Here is a 19,743-nt window from a genome sequence, read left to right as displayed (position 1 = left end):
CATAAACCATTACAGTTGATAAACACGTGACAGTAATTGTTATGCGTGTGTGTGGACCAAACTGCTGCTGGATTCATCTCCACCACTATTTGCCAAATGGTCCCATTACACTGTAGCAACACACACTCCCTTTCCCCCCCGGGCTGTCACGCTGCTCTGAGGCCAACCTACCGCTGTTTTGCTGTCCCTGTGCCCCCCCTCACCAACACACACACACACACACACGCACTCCATCCATCTCCCTCTCTGCCTCAGCCAGGAACATTTCTATTACAGCTGTTCTAACACCTGTTTACACGTCCTGCCTGCAGGGCTTTAGATCCAAGGTCGAGCCTCCGAGGCTTCTCACCTTAACCTGAGCAGGAGATCGCCACCTATAACTCTGTCACCCCCGTCACACACACACACACACACACACACAAACACACACACACACACACACACTGTCCTTGTCCTGTACACATTTGCCTATTACGTCATCTTGTCCCCTCCAGATCTTCCGGCTGTGTTTTTCTGCACATGTCTCTGCGTATTTAGATGGAGGAATTTGTTTGTATGCGGCGCAACAACATTACCAAGCAGCAATCTGTCATCAGCATTATCAATTAATTAACATTTCCTCATTATAAATCTGGAACACTCACAGATTGTTCAGTACCTTTTGATTTATTGCGCAAAAACAAACTAAAACTGCAGTAAACAACAGGTATTTGCAAAACATTCACTTTAAACTTCTCAGCTTAAAAAGTTACATTTCCGAACACATTTATTCACAAAGTTGAAGTCATTTCCAGACACAACATACAGTTGGGGTGAGGACATGTTTCCCTGGGAGCTGCACCCCCGGGCTTTGTGGTGCTTTCAGACCCTCTGGGGGGGTTTACGCCTGGGGACGCCTGAATTCCGTGGGTTAAGGAGGAGAGTAGTGGGCGGGGGGGTGATTTGCCTTCGGCGGAGGCGGCGTGGGGTTGTCAGCTGCTTGTGATGAGGAGAGTGAGGGCAGGGGGGGAAACAGGCAGCTCCAACTGGCGTCAGGCAAGGCAGATATGACCAGCAGGAGAAAAACTCTGTGTATGTGTATATGGTGTGTATGATAAAATAATGCTGCATAGTGATTTGGGCTCATTAGCGTATATGTCGGCTCTGACAGCGTTGGTGGAGCATTCTACACGCACTTCTTTTAAGCTCTAAAAATATACATCGGTAACGCATACATTTACTCTGCATCAAAGGATAAAAGCAAATATATGAGTTCTTCTCATCTAACTGCTGAGGAACTTTAGGCATTTCAAATCTCCTCCTTCACTTCCTCCTCCTCCTCCTCCTCCTCCTTTATTTCCGTTTCATCAATGGCGTTCCGCTCAGTGGATCAGATGCAGCGGCTGACGTCTGATGGTCGAGCTTCCCGGGGCCTCAGGGGGCGGTGAGCCAGAGGTGGACATGTGGCCTGTCAGAACGCGCTCTCCTCGTGAGCAGACTGTGTTTATGAAGCGCATGCCGCACAAGTCACCCAGTAACATGAGTGTGAGTCATCTTAACAAGTGTGTGATGCGGTTGCGACTTCTAGCATGTTCCACCATCTGCCTTTATGAGCGGAGCCAGATTCACACGCCATGTCTCGCTTCATTACTTGCAGGTTGCGCGCCTGCGGTCATGCGTGATATTTACCTGTGCACCTGTTAATCATTTCTTTAGTTTAGTCTAAATTTCAGAAGATTTAGAGTTTACAAATGTTTGATTAAAAACTTTATGAAGAGATAACAACAATATTTACTCTAAATGATAAAAGGTTGTTAATTCAAGTCTCAAAATCAATGTTTGAGGCTCTTATTTTGAAATTGAGGAGGAGAGAGAGAGAGCTCAGTCTGGCTCCGCCTCCTACTGTGCTTTGTGTATTATTATAAATCTTTTAATTTGTTTGTATTGTGACCTTTGTTGTCTCTTTTGCAGCTGGTTCAGCGGCTCATTCTGTGACACAGCACACAATACACTCTACTCAATGTCGGCTGGATCATTAAATCCAGCTTTTAGATTAATTCCTCTCATGAATTTGAACCTTTTGCAGAATCCCAGGTGACGCTGGGTTAGAACAATCGCCCACATGGGGTCGACCCCCGTGTGGGTGCTGTTGTGCGTGTGGGTGTGAAGCCGGTGGAGAGATTCAGTCCCTGTCGCTCTATCCACAGCTCCTAGTGTCCTCCTGGCTCCCGTAGGTGATAGAGGGAGACATCCCAGACAGAGGGGGCCAACCGTCATTGGTGAAGCTCTTGTGGTCTCTAGCAGACCCCCTGCTCTGTTTACAGCTCTGCCTCAATGTTCCTGTGGGCTCTGAAGCTCTATTTTTGGGCGAGGGCCACTTCATATGCTTCATTACAGAGCTTAACCTCCACCAGGGGGCGACGGCTTTCATGCCATGCCATAACTACACCATATGACATAACTGCCATAACTACAACCCCCCCTTCATATCACACTCAGCTGCTTACAGTGTTACAGTGTTACAGGGGGGGACCGTCTGGCTTATGGTATCCATTTCTGAGCGGTTGGCGCATCTATTTCTCTTTCTTGGGGCTTTGGTTCCCTTTAAACATCTGACCTGGGCTGCTGTGACTCATTCAGAAATGGTTCAGCGTCACCTGACTGACAGACTGAGAGTAAACACACAGTAAAGAACCTGTCAGTCATCTCACTGCAGCAGTGACTCTAATTCACGTTAATTAATGTTCATTATCATCAGTAATGCGGTAATGGCAGGTTAATGTTACAGCATTCGTCATGATCACAGCTGGGAACTGAAGGTTGATTGATGCAGAGCACGACGCTCAGGACAGAGCGACACTTAGGGCAGAGCGATACGACCCGAAGCCTGTTTGGCATCTGAAAGCAATCTCCAACGAACAGCTCCATAACTGAATACCAAACAAGAGGAACGCAAACAGAGTCTCAGGGCGCCGATCATGAGGGCAATTTCACACTTGGCTTATTCGATAATTCATGGATCATAAATGTGTGTGATGGAGCAGCATTCATCACTGTATGCATAATCACATTCGCTTAAGGTGGAGAAGCAGCTCCAATGTTTCTGAGGTCAGACGGAGGAAGAGCAGACTGCAGTCCTGGAGGCTGGAGGGGGGATTTGGTCAGAGACAGAGACGATTACATTACATTACATTACGATCATTTGGCAGACGCTTTTATCCAAAGCGACTTCCATTACATGATATTACCACCCTTCGCAGAGGGGGGAGCAATTGAGGGTTCGGTGCCTTGCTCAGGGGCACCTCGGCAGGGACTCGTACCGGCAACCCTCCGGTTCTTAAGCGGAAGCTCTACCCACTCGACTACTGCCTCCCATTCATACAATAGTACATAAACTAGCATTTAAAGAGAACACAATGTCAATATATAAGCCTTTAACACGTGTCCGCCTGTCCGTCTATCTGTCTGTCTGTAAACAGGCGATCTTCCTCTGAGGAATAGGAGGGAACATTTCTTACACACTCACACTCTTCACAATCTCACATTTCCCAAATTCAACAGGATTACATTAATATCCTCGTTTCTTTAAAGCTCTGGCTCAGACCTGCGATCCCATCATCTCTGCTCCATTATCCCATCATCTCTGCTCCATTATCCCACCGCTCAGACACGCAGGATCAGGAGGAGGAGGTGTAACATTTCATCTCAGGAACGTCCAAAGCTCTCATCTCTCAATATATTAGAGTTAAAATACTTTCCCCCCTCTTCACCGTGCGTCACCTCTCAGCCTCACTCCTACTCTCCCTGCAGCTCAGGACCTATGATGGAGGCTCCGGAAACTAAGATGAATGAGTCGGTCGTGCTGATGTTCTCTCACTTGTAAGCTGATCAAATCTGGGTGCACTCCTGCGGTCGATGATGTCACCCTCATGTCCTTTTTCACGCTGTCTCCAATGAACACGTCTCTGTTGATGTGCCGGTAAAGGTTCCTCCTGTCACTCTCGTCTTTCTTCACTTCGCCTTTGTCATTCCCCTCAAGGTCCATGACGGCATGCGTGGCCTCGCGTCTTCGTGTTGGGACAAAAAAACCTTGACTGGATTCGGCTGAGGGCGGCGCGGCACATTCAGTCAGTGGAACGGGGTGCTGCCATGTTCCTTATCTGTCTTCAAACACCTTTAGGGGAACGGCGAGGGCATGCTGACACAAACATGCCTCTCCACGATCCTCCACACACACACAGGCCGCCTCTTCATCATGCACAAAGACACACACTGGAGAATCTGGTAGGCTGTAGCTGCACGCTGCAGTGATTACACAAGGCTGGACGTGTTGTTATCTGCTCCCTGAACGCTCACAGCCTGCAGAGCCACCGTAGCAATACAGAGACACTGGAGGAGGAAAACACCTGCAGAGGTTTCCAGCAGGACAATGTGAGGCCGCGCGGGCAGGCAGAAGCCCGGTGGAGACGCTCTCAAACTGCATCTCAGACTGCATTCATGATTTGTCTGATGGAACGTTTGACAGCTGAAGGAGGATTTTTAAAGAAAGGAGCCACATCTTTGAAAAGGAGCAGATGTGTTTTTTCTACTGGATTGTTTTTCTCTCACCACTGATCGAAAAAAACACTTCAACTCTGAAAGTTGAGGACTTGTAAAAGGGGAGAAAATGGAGGGAAAATACAAACAAGTTTTAATTATGAGCCACAGCGTCAGACGTGCGAGGTCGATTAATGCAGCCGACGCGTCACCGCCAAGTCCAAGGGATTCTAATTAGAGTGTGTGGAGCGTACCAAGGCAGTGAAAGTGTGTATGTGTGCGTGAGTGTGTGCCTGTGTGTTTGTGGGTTTGTGTGCACGTTGAAGTGCACAGCGTCTCCAGAGAGGTGCAGCGCCCACAGGCAGATGCTTTTCATTAATAATTATAATCCATTAGCCCGATATGTGAAAACTAACTTAGTCTCTTCAGTACTACTCATGTACTCATGTATAATCTTGAGGTACTAGAGTATCTCTGGGTATTCATTAGAAATGCATCAACCATAAATAAACCAGCAACAAATTAGCACAAGGACGCAGATACTGTACATATTTTTACTTTTACTCTTCTTACTTGACTACATTAGGCTAATAGTGACAGTAATATTCTCATCCTAACACAGGATGTTGACTTGTATCCTTCCTGGTGTTACTTCAAGGATTTCAGCACTTTGGTCACTGTTTCTGAACACTCACTTGGATGGATCTCTTGCTGCAGTGCGGGTCTGCTCAAAGATGACACACACACACTCACTCACTCACACACTCTCATTAATTGAGTGTTGTGGAGGAAGCCCAGGAGGCAGAATGTGAGTTTTGGGGGTAATAAGGCGATGAAGTGAACAGGCTGCTCTCAGTTCTCACCTCACTGTTTTCCATTGCAGCTGTTTGCAGACAAACACCGGCAGCTGCTGATGACAATTGAGCTCCTAATGGCTCTTTGATTGAACTGTGTTATTCTCTGACTTGAATACAGACAGATTATCGTTCACACTCACACCTCCATCGTCTGTGGTGAAGGTGTTATATGAGCCAAGTGAAGGTGGCAGATTTCATCCATCCTAACATTCTTCCATCCTTCCTTTCCCGTCGCCTCCTTATCATTTACACTTCTCTTTTGGAACCTTGAGTGTGAATCACTTCTACTCTCGCTTTCTGCTTTGTGCGCTGAGTGAAAACAGGCAGCTTCAGTTACCATTCAAAATGCTTTCAGGCCTGAAGCACTCGTCTGAGTTTAAAGCGTTGGAGTGACATCGTGGACTTTAATGTAACTCTGTCTGAGCTTTTTTCCTTTGACTGCAGCGTGTCTCGCTTGTTCTTTTGTTCTTTCCTGTCTGATGATGCTTCTCTTTGTCTTCCTCTCCACCCGTCCATCCTCCCTTTCCCCCTATCCTCCCATCATCCTCTCCAAACGCTGGAACATGGCGTGACGCAATAGGCCTAAATGATGCATTAAATCTCACACCACTTCAGTCCGTCGTCCTCCAATTTTGACGAGGCTTGGGTGGAGACAAGCCCCCCTCCCCCCCCCCCCCCACCCACAAGCCCAACCTCCTCGCTCCTTCACCTTTGACACTGGATAATGAAAACCATGCAGAACAGAAGAGACATTACAAAATCCATTAGACAGCTTAAAGTGTTGCATTCATTTAGAAAAGCCCCCCACCCACTCGTGACTCACAGGAAGGAGGATGACAATGGAAGAGCCGAGACTTTGCGCATAATCTGCTGCTCAGTTTCTACACTCGAAATAGGTGGAAAAATCTGAGACACAATGAAGCCATGGTTGAGAAATCTGCTCAGATACAGAGGAGGTTCCTCTCCGTAGCTGCTAATGAACACAGACCATCATCAGTCAGCAGGAAGATGGTTAATACAAGACTCACACAGACACACACACACACACACACACACACACACACACACACACACACACACTCACTCACTCGGGGCCTCTCAGCAGTGGTTTTTGTATGTTTACAGCTCCTTGCGTCATGGGCCCTTCATACCTCATTGTCAATCTAAATAAGGGAGGACAGGATGAGAGACGCAGGCCGACCTGTCAGAGATGACCCACAAAACCACACATGCAGCCATGTGTGTGTGTCTGTGTGTGTGTGTGTGTGTGTGTGTGTGTGTGTGTGTGTGTGTGTGTGTGTAGAGTGGAGAGGCTGATGCTGCATTTCAATTTCAAACGGATTAATCAACATGAACGTGGCTTCATGATGCAATTTGTTCTTAATGATCCATTAAATGTTTGTAAGACACCCGCCGTGTCTCTGTAGCGCCTCCTACTGATAGAATCTGACAAACACCATTCATCACAAGGGAAGTCAGTTCATTTGTGTGTGTGTGTGTGTGTGTGTGTGTGTGTGTGTGTGTGTGTGTGTGTGTGTGTGTGTGTGTGTGTGTGTGTGGTGCTTCTTGGTTCCTGTTTCTCATTGACCTTCCCTCACTGTCTCACTTGTGTGTCCTGTATCGACTGTGTGTACCAGTGATTAATCTGTCGTTTAGCAGCAGTGCTAAAGTGTCTCTGCCGCTCCTCTGTTGATGTCTCATAATTGACTCTGATTAATTGTTGCCACAGAATTGCTAATGTGCCCCGTGGCAAAGCTCCGAGTCGGGTCGTATCACTGAGCGATGATTAAATGTCATCAGCTGGGCCCCCAGGGACCTGCGGTGCCGCCGCCTGTCAGAGGACAGCAGAGCCACATTCCGTCTCAGCCCTCCATCAGGGATCGCGACAGTTGTGTTTTCTCCATCATTATCTTCATTGACTTGTGACTTGACTTCTTGGTCTGCCTGCTTGGATCAGAGTGTGTCCTCCTCACACCCGCTGTGCTAGGTGCTCAGGGAATGTCCATAAAAGGCAAATCGATGCGTCTCCATCAGGCAGTAATCAGCAAAGAAGAGGGAGCGACAATTAGATTCGAAATTTGTATTGATCGTCTCATCTGTGTCCAGACTGTGCACCACGGGGGACAGAGTGCTCAGAGCAGCTGCTGTAATCTCACCTGCTCCTCCCTTTGTGCCTGTAGATCCCTCCTTATAACTCATCCCACCATAGATCATCCTCATCCTGCTTCCAGCCTCCATTTTCCGTCTGTCCTCTTTCGTGGTTCGGTTCATACATTCATGCACAGTGTCCTGGGTTATTATTATAATTTAATTCTTGCCACATTCAAGACACCAAATCCCACCTGTCAGCATTCTTCTTCTAACCCTTTTAGCAGACCCTGTGTTTATGCAATATTTGCATCAGATAAACAAAGTCCACATTTCTCTCATATTTGCTGAACAGATCCCACGGATTTTCTCTCCCCTGATACAATTTCAGTTTGATTGAGCGAGTTTAGAGATAAAACGCTGCTGTGCATCTCATCCATCTAATTATCCTCCATGAGTTTGCTGTGGTGATGGATGAGCACTGGCTCTCCACGCTGGCACGCAGACCAGACTCTGGAATTTACATCAGAAATGCTATCAAAATACTCATTAACTTCTACTGGCATCCTCAGGATTTAATGTTGATTCATATTAAACACTGCATATCCATCCATCCATCATCCATACATCATCCATCCACTTCTGGGCCTCAGAAGCAGCAGGTGAAGCATAGTAGACCAGTTCTGCTCTCTAGCCCCTGTCTCCGTCTCCTCCTTGGCCAGATGAGAGACCAGATGTTCTCCGGGCCGCTCCTATTGTCTCGACCCAGTTTGACGTGTCCAGGTAGACGTCCTGGAGACGTCCTGAATAGCCCAAGATGTCCTCCATGAACACAAAGGTGTAGCAGTAGCAGTACTAAGCAGACGCTTAGTACGAAAGCAGCCAACATGTATCTCACCACCTGCCCAGCTGGAGCTCTGCTGCATACCAATACTCATATTGGTATTCATGTGCAGGCCACACAGACACATTTGCACATTTAATTATCCTACATAGAACATTATCAGAATGATAATTAGTATGAAAAGACCTTTGAGGTTTGTCCTCGTGCTGCAGGAGGAACATGTCACAGCTAAATTAGTTTCAATGAAAGTAAACACAGAGTAGTAGAGAAATATCAGATCCAAGTGGCTCCCCTGTTGTTTCTCATAGAGAGCATCATGGTGTCGTATCGTTGCTCGATTGTTCTTGTGTCTGAGAGCACCTGCTCAGGCAGTGAGGAGCACTTCATACCCCGTGCTGTTGGTTAGAGAAGCGATCACAGATGCGGTGCCTTAATGGAGCCACAACGGGCAGAGTACGGAGTATTACATTTAGCTCAAAGTGCTCCAGTGACTGAGGCGATGAAGAGGAAGGTATAGTGCAGGTGAAACTAGTCCTCCGTATCTGTCCTCCACACTCCCTTGTTACGAGAATAACCACATGAAGAAACATTTGACCTTCAGCTAATGCACATATTGTCTTACTTATGTAGCTGTAATGTATTCGCTGAGATGAGCCATAAGGCAAAGACGAGGGAATTACTGAATTGGTAACAGCTGCGTCGACAGAATTTAAAGCGGTGACATTTTATTACAGCGGCGAGGGTTATGCTCGCTGCTGTCTCACCGTTTTTTCTTGGGGAATAGGGGAACGAGGCTCGGCACCGTAATGAGTCCTTCCAGAAGGAAAGGGACCGAGTGGCGAGGAAGGGAAGGAGCTAAGTCGTCCCCCAGCGATTCATTCAGGCGAGATGAGACGGCGAGACCACGGGAGGGTTGCTTAGGTAATGACAGCAAAGGAGACGAGCGCCAGTGTTGTGCTGCTGACAGAACCAAAGTCACAGGAAGGATTAATAGAGGGAGGAGAGGGTTGATTATCGGCTCCTCACACAGGCCAGAGAGGAAGAGGAGGAGGAGGCGTGAACCTTTAAGCTTTTACTTGCAACCTCATGCCCATAGACACCTTGACCCCGTGACCTATAGCATTATAAGCCTCTGTAAGCCTCCGGACACTTTTTCAGACACAGAGTTTGAAGGCTTTGCTGACCTTTTCACATTGACTCTTTGAAATATAAAACCCATAAAATTGAAAAACACAATAATAACAACAGCAACACACAAAGCATCACTCACTAAGTTTGTGTGCTTCCATCACATTCATCTGGAGCCAAACCACCACATGTCACCGCAAACCTGGCACCCGGGCGTTTATGGCTCCTTTTCACTTTATTATTAGTTTTTCCTTATTCAATATCTGCCCGTCCAGCTCCCCAGAGTTGGAGTGCAAACTGCGCTGCCAGCTGCGTGTTCTGTTAACGTCTGACCGGCGGTGAACTCTGTCAGCGGCCTTCAGTCTGACATATGGGGAACCCGGGGCGTCCACCGGCCGTGTCGTCCAGTGGAAGGAACCGGCCCTGAAACCGGCCAACTTCTCCTCCGCCTGCAGATCTGAGGCCCAAACAGTGGCAGGGGAGCGGGGCGGTGCTGTGCTGCGACGCGTTCACTGGCACTACGGCTCTATTCATGTTTGTGTGATTATGCATGCGTGTGTCAGGCTCAGCGTGCGTGTTCTCCTGCTTCCGGAGGCGCCGGCGTCGCCAGTAAACAGAGTAAATAATGAGATCTATCGGGGTTTTATGTTTTCTGAGCAGTCGCCCTGTTCTCCCTCTTAGAGCTGGGCCATTATTCTTAAATGCATCACTAATGACCTAATCCATAAAGTCTTGTGAAGGTGCCAAAACTCCAGATTAAAGACTTACGACTTCACAAGTGGGAGGCCGAGCTCATGTTCCTCCTTTAGCCGCACAAAGAATGAGAATCGTGGAAAGATTCCTGCGACTTTCATTTGTCCCTGTTTTCCTGCTGCACCTTCGGAAAAATAAAAGCTCGGTATGCAATTACTCTCTTAAGTGAAGTACCAACAGATGCCTGATGTGCTTCATATCTGGTCTTGGTGCAGCCACGAGCTTTGAGTGGGCAGAGTGAGTACGCTTGTGTGTGTGTGTGTGTGTGTGTGTGTGTGTGTGTGTGTGTGTGTGTGTGTGTGGAGGAAGAAGTGGTGCAGAGAATGGATTTGTGAGAGTAAAAGCGTAGGAATGAAGACTCTCCTCTCCGTACTACACTATGTTATTATTTAAGTCTATAAAATCTGTTGAGTGGAGAGGAAACTTGTGTTCTCACGATAACGAGCGGATTATGTCGTCCTGCTTGTATACGTGACAGGACGAGGGTCTCTTTACTACACGCTGCTTCGCTTTGATCCTTTGTTGCACTTTGGGTTTTGATGAATCAATTACACAATGTTCTCTTCATTGTGCCTCTGGGGGAAAGTTGCGATTGATTTCTCCCTCCAGTTCGATGATTATTTCTAAGTAAATAAACTGGACAAGCTTGACAAATGTACAACTGAGGTGTAACTGCAGAAACACAGAGTCCAGTGTGTTAAGTCTGATGTGTTTCCTATCGATAAAGGCCTAATTATCTCGTTCTGCTAACTTCTGCCCTGCAGGTGATCTGGTGTCCCGGGCAATGCATCACCTCCAGCCGCTGCACATCAAGAGCGGCACCAACGGGACCCCGGTGCACCAGAAGAGCAGCGGGCCGGTGCACTGGGAGCCCGAGGCGCTCTACACGCTCTGCTACTTCATGCACTGCCCGCAGATGGAGTGGGAGAACCCCAACGTGGAGCCGTCCAAAGTCACCTTACAGACAGAGAGGTGAGTCATCAAAAGGCAAAACATCTGCGCCCGGAGGAATGTGGCCAAACCGTTTCCTGTCTGTCTGTCTGTCTGTCTGTCTGTCTGTCTGTCTGTCTGTCTGTCTGTCTGTCTGTCTGTCACCTCTGTGCCGCTCTGCTCTTTGTCAGCTTGGCTGATTTGGTAACTCTGTGTTTGGCCCGGAGCCATCAGGGTGTAATAAATCAAACCAGAGAAATATTTTGGACTCTGAGAAATGTCCAAATCCAATCTCCTCAGTCGTCTATCACCTGCTGCTCTGGCACGCTTCACACTCCACACTCGCTCCCTCTGACAGCTCGTGGATTCCCAACGCGTCTGTCTTCATACTGCGTCCACTCACGTCCTCTCAATCACGCAGACGCACTGGATGATTTGATCCGTCCGAAGGTGAGTGCAGACATTCCCTAACTTCCTGGCGAGCCGCTGGGTGAGGTTGCTGCTGGGCGGGCCGGCCTGCGCTGACGCCTCCCGAGGTGTCCAGCAGATTGATGGGAACCAGGGGGGCTTTGGGTTGGACAGATGGAAAGAAGGACAGACGGATGGACAGATTCAAACATCTCTCCTCCGCCGTGGAGAGATAAAACTCCACCCTGGCGGCCCGAGGGAGAGAGAGGAACGTCAGGTGGAGTGACATGTCAGCAGGCTCTGCGTCCCCGGAGAGGAAATGTTCTATTTAGCATTCTGCTGAAAGGATGAAGAAGAGAGCACAGAGCAGCTGAATAATACAGAGCGACAGGAGAGAGAGAGAGAGAGAGAGAGAGAGAGAGAGAGAGAGAGAGAGAGAGAGAGAGAGAAAGAGAGAGAGAGAGAGAGAGAGAGAGAGAGAAAGAGAGAGAGAGAGAGAGAGAGTGAGAGAGCGGCAAGAACACCAGCACAGTTGCTTCAGATAAGCAAAATGACACAACAAGTGAGGAAATTAGTATTCAGAGCTGGCAAAGTAAATAAGAAGCTTGAGTATTTCACATATTTTGGGAAACTTTCTGCCGTAACTCGAACATGTTTCAGGTAAAATCATGTTGAGGTATGCAGGTAAAAGTTCCATTCCTCTCTCCCTCATTCTGCACTTCTTCCCTATATCCTTCCCTCTTTATTAATCTCTTCTCTCTCTCCTCCATTCCCTCTTCACGTCCTCCTCCCTCCTTATTTTATGACCTTTATCAGCTCATCTGAACAGTCCAACAGTGTAAATAACTTCTACTCTCTTCACAGTACCTTCACTCATACTCATACTTGTTAACTTTTACTTGGTTTCTTGTCCAAACTTTGAACTCTGTATGAAGGTGTTTACTCCTGCATGGTATTTTCACTCTGGCAGCTCTGTGGGGCAGCCTGCCGCTCTGTTTCGACAGGATAACGTTACCGGCTGTGTTTTCATTCCGGGCCTCCCCCTCCTTTCTTTCTCATGGCTGGAATGGTAAATAGGTCTTTGGAGCAGCTGACATCAGTTACAAATCAGTTCTGAAGAAAAGGCGGGGAGGTGGTCCGAGCCGTCGCATCAGTCAGCCGACCGTAGAGCAGCCGGGGGGGTGGCGGGGGGCTGAAGACGTGGGCAGAGTCCTCAAACAGTGTTTCCACGACAAAATGCTTTGTTTGCTGTTGTGCTAACGGAGCATTTACGCACATGCAGCACCCAGCGGCTCCACATTAACATAAACGTGATCTTAGAAGACCCCGACCCCACCCCCATCCTCTTCTTCGTGCTGCTGCCAGAGGGACATAAGAGACAGAAGCCTTTACTGATGGATTTCTAATATGACAATTACATGAAATTATCGCATGTAATTCAATGATTTCAAATGTTGTAATGCACTTCTGTGCTAGTTTATGGTTAAAGGAAATCAATCTGTTTACGTTCTGATTGAGTGAGTCACAAGTCTTCATTCCATACTTTTTTTCACCTTCCCTGCAGAGTGCCGTACATCTGCAGTACATTTGTTGAGTGTTTGAGTTCATAAAAGGGGCAAAGTGAAGACGACAAAGTCAAATCACTTCGAATATCTCCTCTAATGAGAACCTTCTGGAGGCAGCGTCTCCGCCTGTGTCCCATCCGTCCCCGCACAGCTTTGAGGGACGGGCCAGGCCGGGTGCTGAGCTCATATCATCATGTCCCAAGGTTCCCCGCTCTGCCATTAGCCTGCTAATATACAGCAAAGGATCATTTATATCAGCCGGGGGAGGAAATCATTATAGATGAGTAGGATTTTCTGAAGGCGCAGCACCGCCTTGCCGACTTAATCATTTTCATCTACAAACTTAATCCAGGAGAACATCTCTGTCATTCTGCTCTGACCTTATGACCATGGGTGCCACTTACAGTCGGTTGTGGGCCCAATAAAATGTCAATATTAGATTATTTTCACATTTAGAACAGCAAGATAGAAATGTAGCAGCTGGTGTGAAAAGCAGAAGCCGGAGTTCGTTCTCAGTCCCCTAGTGGCCCAAGAAAGAAATCCATGAATGCAGCTTAAAACGCCTGTGTTAAGTCCATTTCTCACACACAGAAGACTCAGTGACAATCGTGTCAGCTCCTGCCTGGATTCTGCAGCAAGGCTTTAAATCAGCTCCCCCTCTCGGGCTCAAACAGCAGAGTGATGTGGTCTTACATTGGGACATTATAGACTGAACAGGATTCTGAATAGGATTGGAGGAGGTATTGCATTTTTATTCTGCCCAGGATTCCTTCCCGGCCACAGAATGAGTTTTTCATCATGGTGGAGTGAAGCGGCTGTGAATAAATGGATACCTGAGTGGATTTACGACGCACAACAACATCCTGCGGAGATATTTCACCAAACACTTCAACTTTATTCCCAACTTTTTACAGAATAAAACAGCCACATTTTCCCTTAAATACCTGAATTAGAGTGTTAGTGGGCTAATGGATCTGAGTCATGCAGGGGCTTTCTGTTCTATTCTCTTCTGTCCTCTGAGGGGTGAATAAGCTGTCGCACGGCTCAGCCCAGTGGGAAATCACAAGACAGGTTTCAGTGTGGCTGAGGCTGAAAGAGTCCCTCTGTGTCTTCTCTGCATCAATACATAACAATTTTCATTGTTGTTTCATTGTTATGTTGTGTTACATAATCCGCCTGTAAGGAATGACTCTTTAAAATCAGCCCCTTTAAATTACTTCAGATACTTGAGCCCTAAGATTAATACAATAATGTCCTCAGTGTGGATAGAGAGAGAGAGAGGGGGGAAGTAAGGAAGGGGGAGAGAGATTAGGTTACAGGATGTGGAATAAACGATGGAATACAAACACTTCGATCAGAGGCGACCCATTACTGAATTAGATCAAAGAAGCTAATAACAGTTTTTAAGTAGCATCTCTCTCCCTCCGTCTCTCTCTCTCTCTCTCTCTCTCTCTCTACCTCACTCTACCTCTGTCTCTCCCTCCCTCTCTCTGTCCCTCTCTCTCTCTCTCTCTCTCTCTCTCTCCCCCTCTCTCTGTCTCTCTCTCTCTCTCTCCCTCTCTCTCTCCCTCTCTCTCTTCTAGGCCATCTGAAGCATCAATTATGAATATGGATTTGATGGAACACTCAGTTATCGCTGAGGGCATCTTTAATTAGAAAGTTTGTGGCAACATCAATACTGGGCTCCAGTTTTTATGAAAAGATTTATTTGAAAGGGCAAACGCAGTAAAGCATGTTGAGATTATGTGATGAAATCATTACAACGTAGAAAGAAAAAAAAGATATTGTATTGTAAAAATTGTAATACAATATCTGTTGCACAATCTGAAAGTATTACTTAAATGTATGTTTTTGTCATATTGCCTCATTCTTTTTTGCAACAACACATCTCTTATAATATATCTCTTACTATGTCTACATTTCTTGTTATCCTGTTTAATTGGAACAATTTACAAGAGTCCACAAATCTGTGTTTCCCCTGCAGGCCGTTCCTGGTACTGCCCCCGCTGATGGAGTGGATCCGGGTGGCGGTCGCCCACACTGAGCACCGGCGGAGCTTCTCGGTGGACAGCGACGATGTGAGACAGGCGGCCAGGCTCCTCCTCCCCGGCGTGGACTGTGAACCGCGCCAACTCAAGTACGACTATGACGTCTCTTTGTCCCTTTCTGACGTACGGGCAGTAACTCGGCGCACTTCAGCGTTTTTTGTGGATGTCAGTTTGTTAAGAAAATCTTCATACACGTAAAAGAAGCTCTGAGAGGCCAGAGGGCAGATGTGCACAAACAGGAACATCCATTGTGTCACCAAGGTCCTGCTGTGACCTCCAGGACACGTAAACATGTTCAGAGGCTTTACAGGAAACGAGAAGGACTCAGTATGAGTCAGCCTACCATCAGTAAATGAATAAAAAATCTACTGTGGGAGATGAGAAAAGCAACAAATAAGCAATGACAATTTGACATACTGTCTGCAAACCTCAGCGTCAGGGTTTTGCAATCAAATGCAGCAGGTTTTACATAAACACGCCAAAAGTTCCCTTGAGGTGTTTGGAGATTCCATGATTTGTGTAAATTCAGCCTTTCCTCACAAAGCTAGAGTCCAACGTCAAGCCAGAAAAGTGGATTAAATGGATTAAAATGAGCCATTAAGTTGTTTCGAGGTAAGCTCACTAGGTATCTTTAAATTAAATCGTCTTTAAACATTCAATCTATAGCTCTCCACTTTCCGCTAGATCCACGTTTTCTTACCTGTTGAGGATTTTGAAAAGAGCATAGGAGATAGGTTACTGTGTTGCTGGTGACCTTTAAGCAGTAAATAAGTAGCTTAGAGGCTGAAATGGAAAGATCAAGCAGTATGTGTGTATCCCTCTGTGCTGTGGATGATCTCTGAGATCAGCTCCCGTCTCTTTCCTGTCTCCAGGGCGGAGGATTGCTTCTGTGCCACCAGGAAGCAGGACGCGGCGTCCACCGAGGCCAAGTTCCTGCAGGACCTGGGCTTCAGGATGCTGAACTGCGGCCGGACGGACCTGGTGAAGCAGGCGGTGAACCTGCTGGGGCCCGACGGCATCAACAGCATGAGCGAACAGGTCAGACGCCGCCACGTTTACACAACCTGGCATTTACGTCACAAGCGTCCCACACCACACTTATTAATTGGCAACTGATCCCACTTCACACACATGCTGCTCCCTGTGAGTCATGCGCTCTATTTATAGGCCCTGATTGTTATTGCTGCAACACCTTTGCTGGAGCCAGAACCTCCGGGTCAGTATGCATCCAAGTGTTCATGTCACGTGGGATTGTTGGAGCTCTGACACCAAGTTGCACATTCTGAGTGTTCAGCGTTGTTGGCAGGTGGATTCATAACAGATTTAGTCACAATTATAATTAGAGTGATGGGGAGAGAGAACAGAGGACAAGTTGTTATTGATTGGCGCCTCCCGTTTGCGTTGTCTCCGTGTTTGGTTGAGCGGTGTTGCTAAGATACTGCTGTTACTCGTGAGGCCAATCTTCCGCTGTGAAGGGGTAAGGACAGTGACTACCCCACTTTCTGGTCCCCTCCAATTGCTCAGTGCTTCAGTGCCACCCAGTGGACCATCTTAGTTATGCCCCCCTAACTGAGAGAACCTGGAATTCCCCTTTAAGTTTGCAATGTTATTGATCCAAATTGTGGTTGTAAATGGTTCTGCATGCGGCCAAGTATTGTTATTGTTCTGTTCTTCCTCTTCAAAGTACACAGCCAACACGCCCAATGAATGCTGGAGCCGCATGGCCGCCATCTGCCGTTAGTGTGGCGTGTTACGGCGCTCTTGGCTTCAGCACCAATGTAAATAAGAATGGTGTTGTCATACTGGGTTTTATCTCCTTATTAAAGCAGCAAAATGCTTTGCGACGGAACAGGCAGGAGTAATAAAGTAAAAGCTGTGGCGTTTCATTACGGCTGAGAGTCACTTGAATGCGTCGTCTATTCTCCTTTGACTGCTGATTAAGTCAATCGGCGTCCAGGAAATATTTAAGAGCGAATGGCAGCGAAGGGGAATCAGTCATCAGCGTAAAGTGCTTCTGGCGCCATAAAAGGTCCTTGTTGTCGTCCGTAACAGCTCAGATTGGACAAGTCTGCATGACTATGGAAACATGTCCATGTGCGAGTCTACAATTTAGTCTCATGTTCCTGTTCCTATCTCTCTCTCCTAAAGTTGCGATGCCTAACCCCGCAGCCTGCAGTATAATGTGTGTGGGCGTTCATGCGTGCGTACGGTGGCGTTTTGCGGCTTCACGCATCCAGCTGCTGCTCTCTGGGGAAAAATGCGTCTATTTTCAGCAACAATAATTACGTCTGAAAAATGTGAATCCGTGCGTAATTAGCCAGCGCTTGTTTGATTGACCAGTGTATTTACGGCAGAGATCTCCTTGCACGGTTGCGTCGGCATGGGAACGGCACTTCAGAGGGTCTTCGTGATGATGAATTGAACATGATTTAAAGAAAGTACCCAGGCCGCAGCTTTGTTCCACTCCAATCAGATCCCAGCGTGTTTTCAGTAAGCAATGTTCCCAGCACACATCAATCTGGGACAAATGACCAATAGCTCTTTTAATACAGCCGGACGATAACTAAATCGAAGCTGTTTACGTCTTCTGTTGGAGTTTTACATCAGGATCACAATCGATACACTTATTATCTATTAACACGACCTCTGAAACAAGTCACCACCCAGTCACAGTCTTAAACAACTGATTCCTAACCCTCCCCCTCCCCCCCCTTCTCTTCCAGGGAATGACCCCACTCATGTACGCCTGCGTCCGTGGTGACGAGGCCATGGTCCAGATGCTGCTCGACGCCGGAGCTGACATCAACAGCGAGGTCAGTGCTTTGGGTTTGCTTTGGAGGAGACCCTGCCACCGGACACGTCTGTCGAATGTATCCACGTCACGTCAAAGTCGCTGCTCTTGTCCCAGATGTTTATTTGCATTCACTGGTGTTTGTCTGTGATAAGAAAAAACCCTCATTGTGTTTCTCTCTCCCTCTCTGTCCTCTCGCTCTCTGCATGCCTTCTGTTGTGCTGCTGCTTCTTAACAATAAGTGTGACTGTGTGTGTGTGTGTGTGTGTGTGTGTGTGTGTGTGTGTGTGTGTAGACTACATGTGTAGCATGAAGTTATGTTTGTGTTGAAAGTGTGAGGACATTAGCAGTGACAGTAGAAAAGTGTCTTGGGCTGTTCATTACAAAGGTGACCCCATTGTTAAGTGTTGTGTTTCCACAGTGTGTTTGTGTGTCTGTGTGTGTGTGTGTGTGTGTGTGTGTGTGTTAACTCAAAAGCAAAGCACTGCCGGTACACCTCAACCAGCAGTTTAATTAATCAGATTTATAAATGTTAAAGTTATATAAGAAAATTCTAGGCAGTTTTCTTCAAGGGGACATATTGTGCTTGTCATTAAATAGACAGCAACTCAAACAACATGTTCTCCCTCAGCGTGCACGTTGATGTCGCTGTAAAGAGATAGTAGAGGTGGATTGGTTTGTTTTTGCTCATTAAAATTAATAATAGAAAGAAAATGAAATGAAAAGAGTGTTTGTGTAACGCGACCCTGTTAATGTTTCACTGCAGCCATTTACGTCTCAGTCAAGCTGCATTAACTCAACTCTGTCAACAAACACAAAACACAAATACTCCCACTGTTTAATCATCAGTGCTTAAATGAAAGAGAGACTTGTTATTGGACTTTTAGTTTGATCCGCTCTGCAAATCATGAAGCTGCATCGGGCTGTTTGTTCTCCTCAGCTTTGGTTTACAATAGTACTGTGTCCTCTTCTGGTTTCATTCTGTAGATCAATGAAATCATGTAAAGCCAAGTAGCAGGTAGCAGGTAGCAGGTAGCAGGTCACCAGGTCACTTGTTCAGGTCACTAGGTCACGTGTCCAGGGCAGAGACCGGGCTTGAGTCCAACCTCTCAGGAGGAAGAGCTCTGCCATCTTGCCCTCCTTTTGCTTCCACTTCTCCTGCACCTTGCTTTTCCGCCCTACCCCCATCTTGCCCCCCTCCTGTGAATGTTAATGGATGTATCTATACATATACGTAAATATATATATATATATTTCTCTCCCTCCACTTCACCTATGACTTCCCAGGTGCCAAGCACAGTACACAAGCACCCCTCAGTTTATCCTGAAACGCGCCAGGGGACGCCTCTCACTTTCGCCGTGTTGCACGGACACGTCCCTGTCGTGCAGGTAGTGACCTTTATGACCTGTAACCTTTCACCTGTGGCCCTCGCCCAGATAAGGATAATGATGATGATGATGATTATGATGATGATGATGATTATGATGATGATTCTATTTGTCCTCCTTGATCCTGTATGCCCTGTGCTTATCTCAGCCACGTGCAGAGGTTTTGGCTTTGCTGTATCCAGTCCAGGCTCTCCCAGATTACTATTAGTATTTATTAGTATTTGGCCTGAAGACGTGCACATCAGTCGCTCGTCTCCTTAAGTGCCATGGATTTCTGATTCTGAAGCAAAAATTGGGGGGGGGGGGGGGGGGGGGAAATATGTAGATCAGTTTCATCAAAAATGCCATTCAGATTAGGTTCAGCATGTGACACAATGTTCGGTGTCATGTGTTTGACTCTCGTATGGAGGTTTGCGATAAGTGGGGC

The 19,743-nt window shown here is 47.1% G+C and overlaps 1 protein-coding gene across 1 annotated transcript in view; it reads left to right on the top strand.

Moving 5' to 3' along the window:
* btbd11a (BTB (POZ) domain containing 11a) overlaps positions 1-19,743 on the top strand; it is a 95,482-nt gene that overhangs the window by 65,470 nt on the left and 10,269 nt on the right. The window contains exons 3-7 of the mRNA XM_076159728.1: positions 10,950-11,157; positions 15,073-15,225; positions 16,009-16,174; positions 17,860-17,949; positions 19,215-19,316. Of these exons, the coding sequence (XP_076015843.1) occupies positions 10,950-11,157; positions 15,073-15,225; positions 16,009-16,174; positions 17,860-17,949; positions 19,215-19,316 (719 nt within the window). The remainder of the gene's footprint in view (positions 1-10,949; positions 11,158-15,072; positions 15,226-16,008; positions 16,175-17,859; positions 17,950-19,214; positions 19,317-19,743) is intronic.

Source organism: Genypterus blacodes, unplaced genomic scaffold (assembly GCF_046128005.1).
Source record: "Genypterus blacodes isolate CSIRO-AG114 ecotype Tasmania unplaced genomic scaffold, CSIRO-AGI_Gbla_v1 ptg000099l_1, whole genome shotgun sequence".
Classification (NCBI taxonomy): domain Eukaryota; kingdom Metazoa; phylum Chordata; class Actinopteri; order Ophidiiformes; family Ophidiidae; genus Genypterus; species Genypterus blacodes.
Note: the sequence above shows the minus strand (reverse complement) of the source record. Positions and strands in the feature narration are given on the sequence as shown.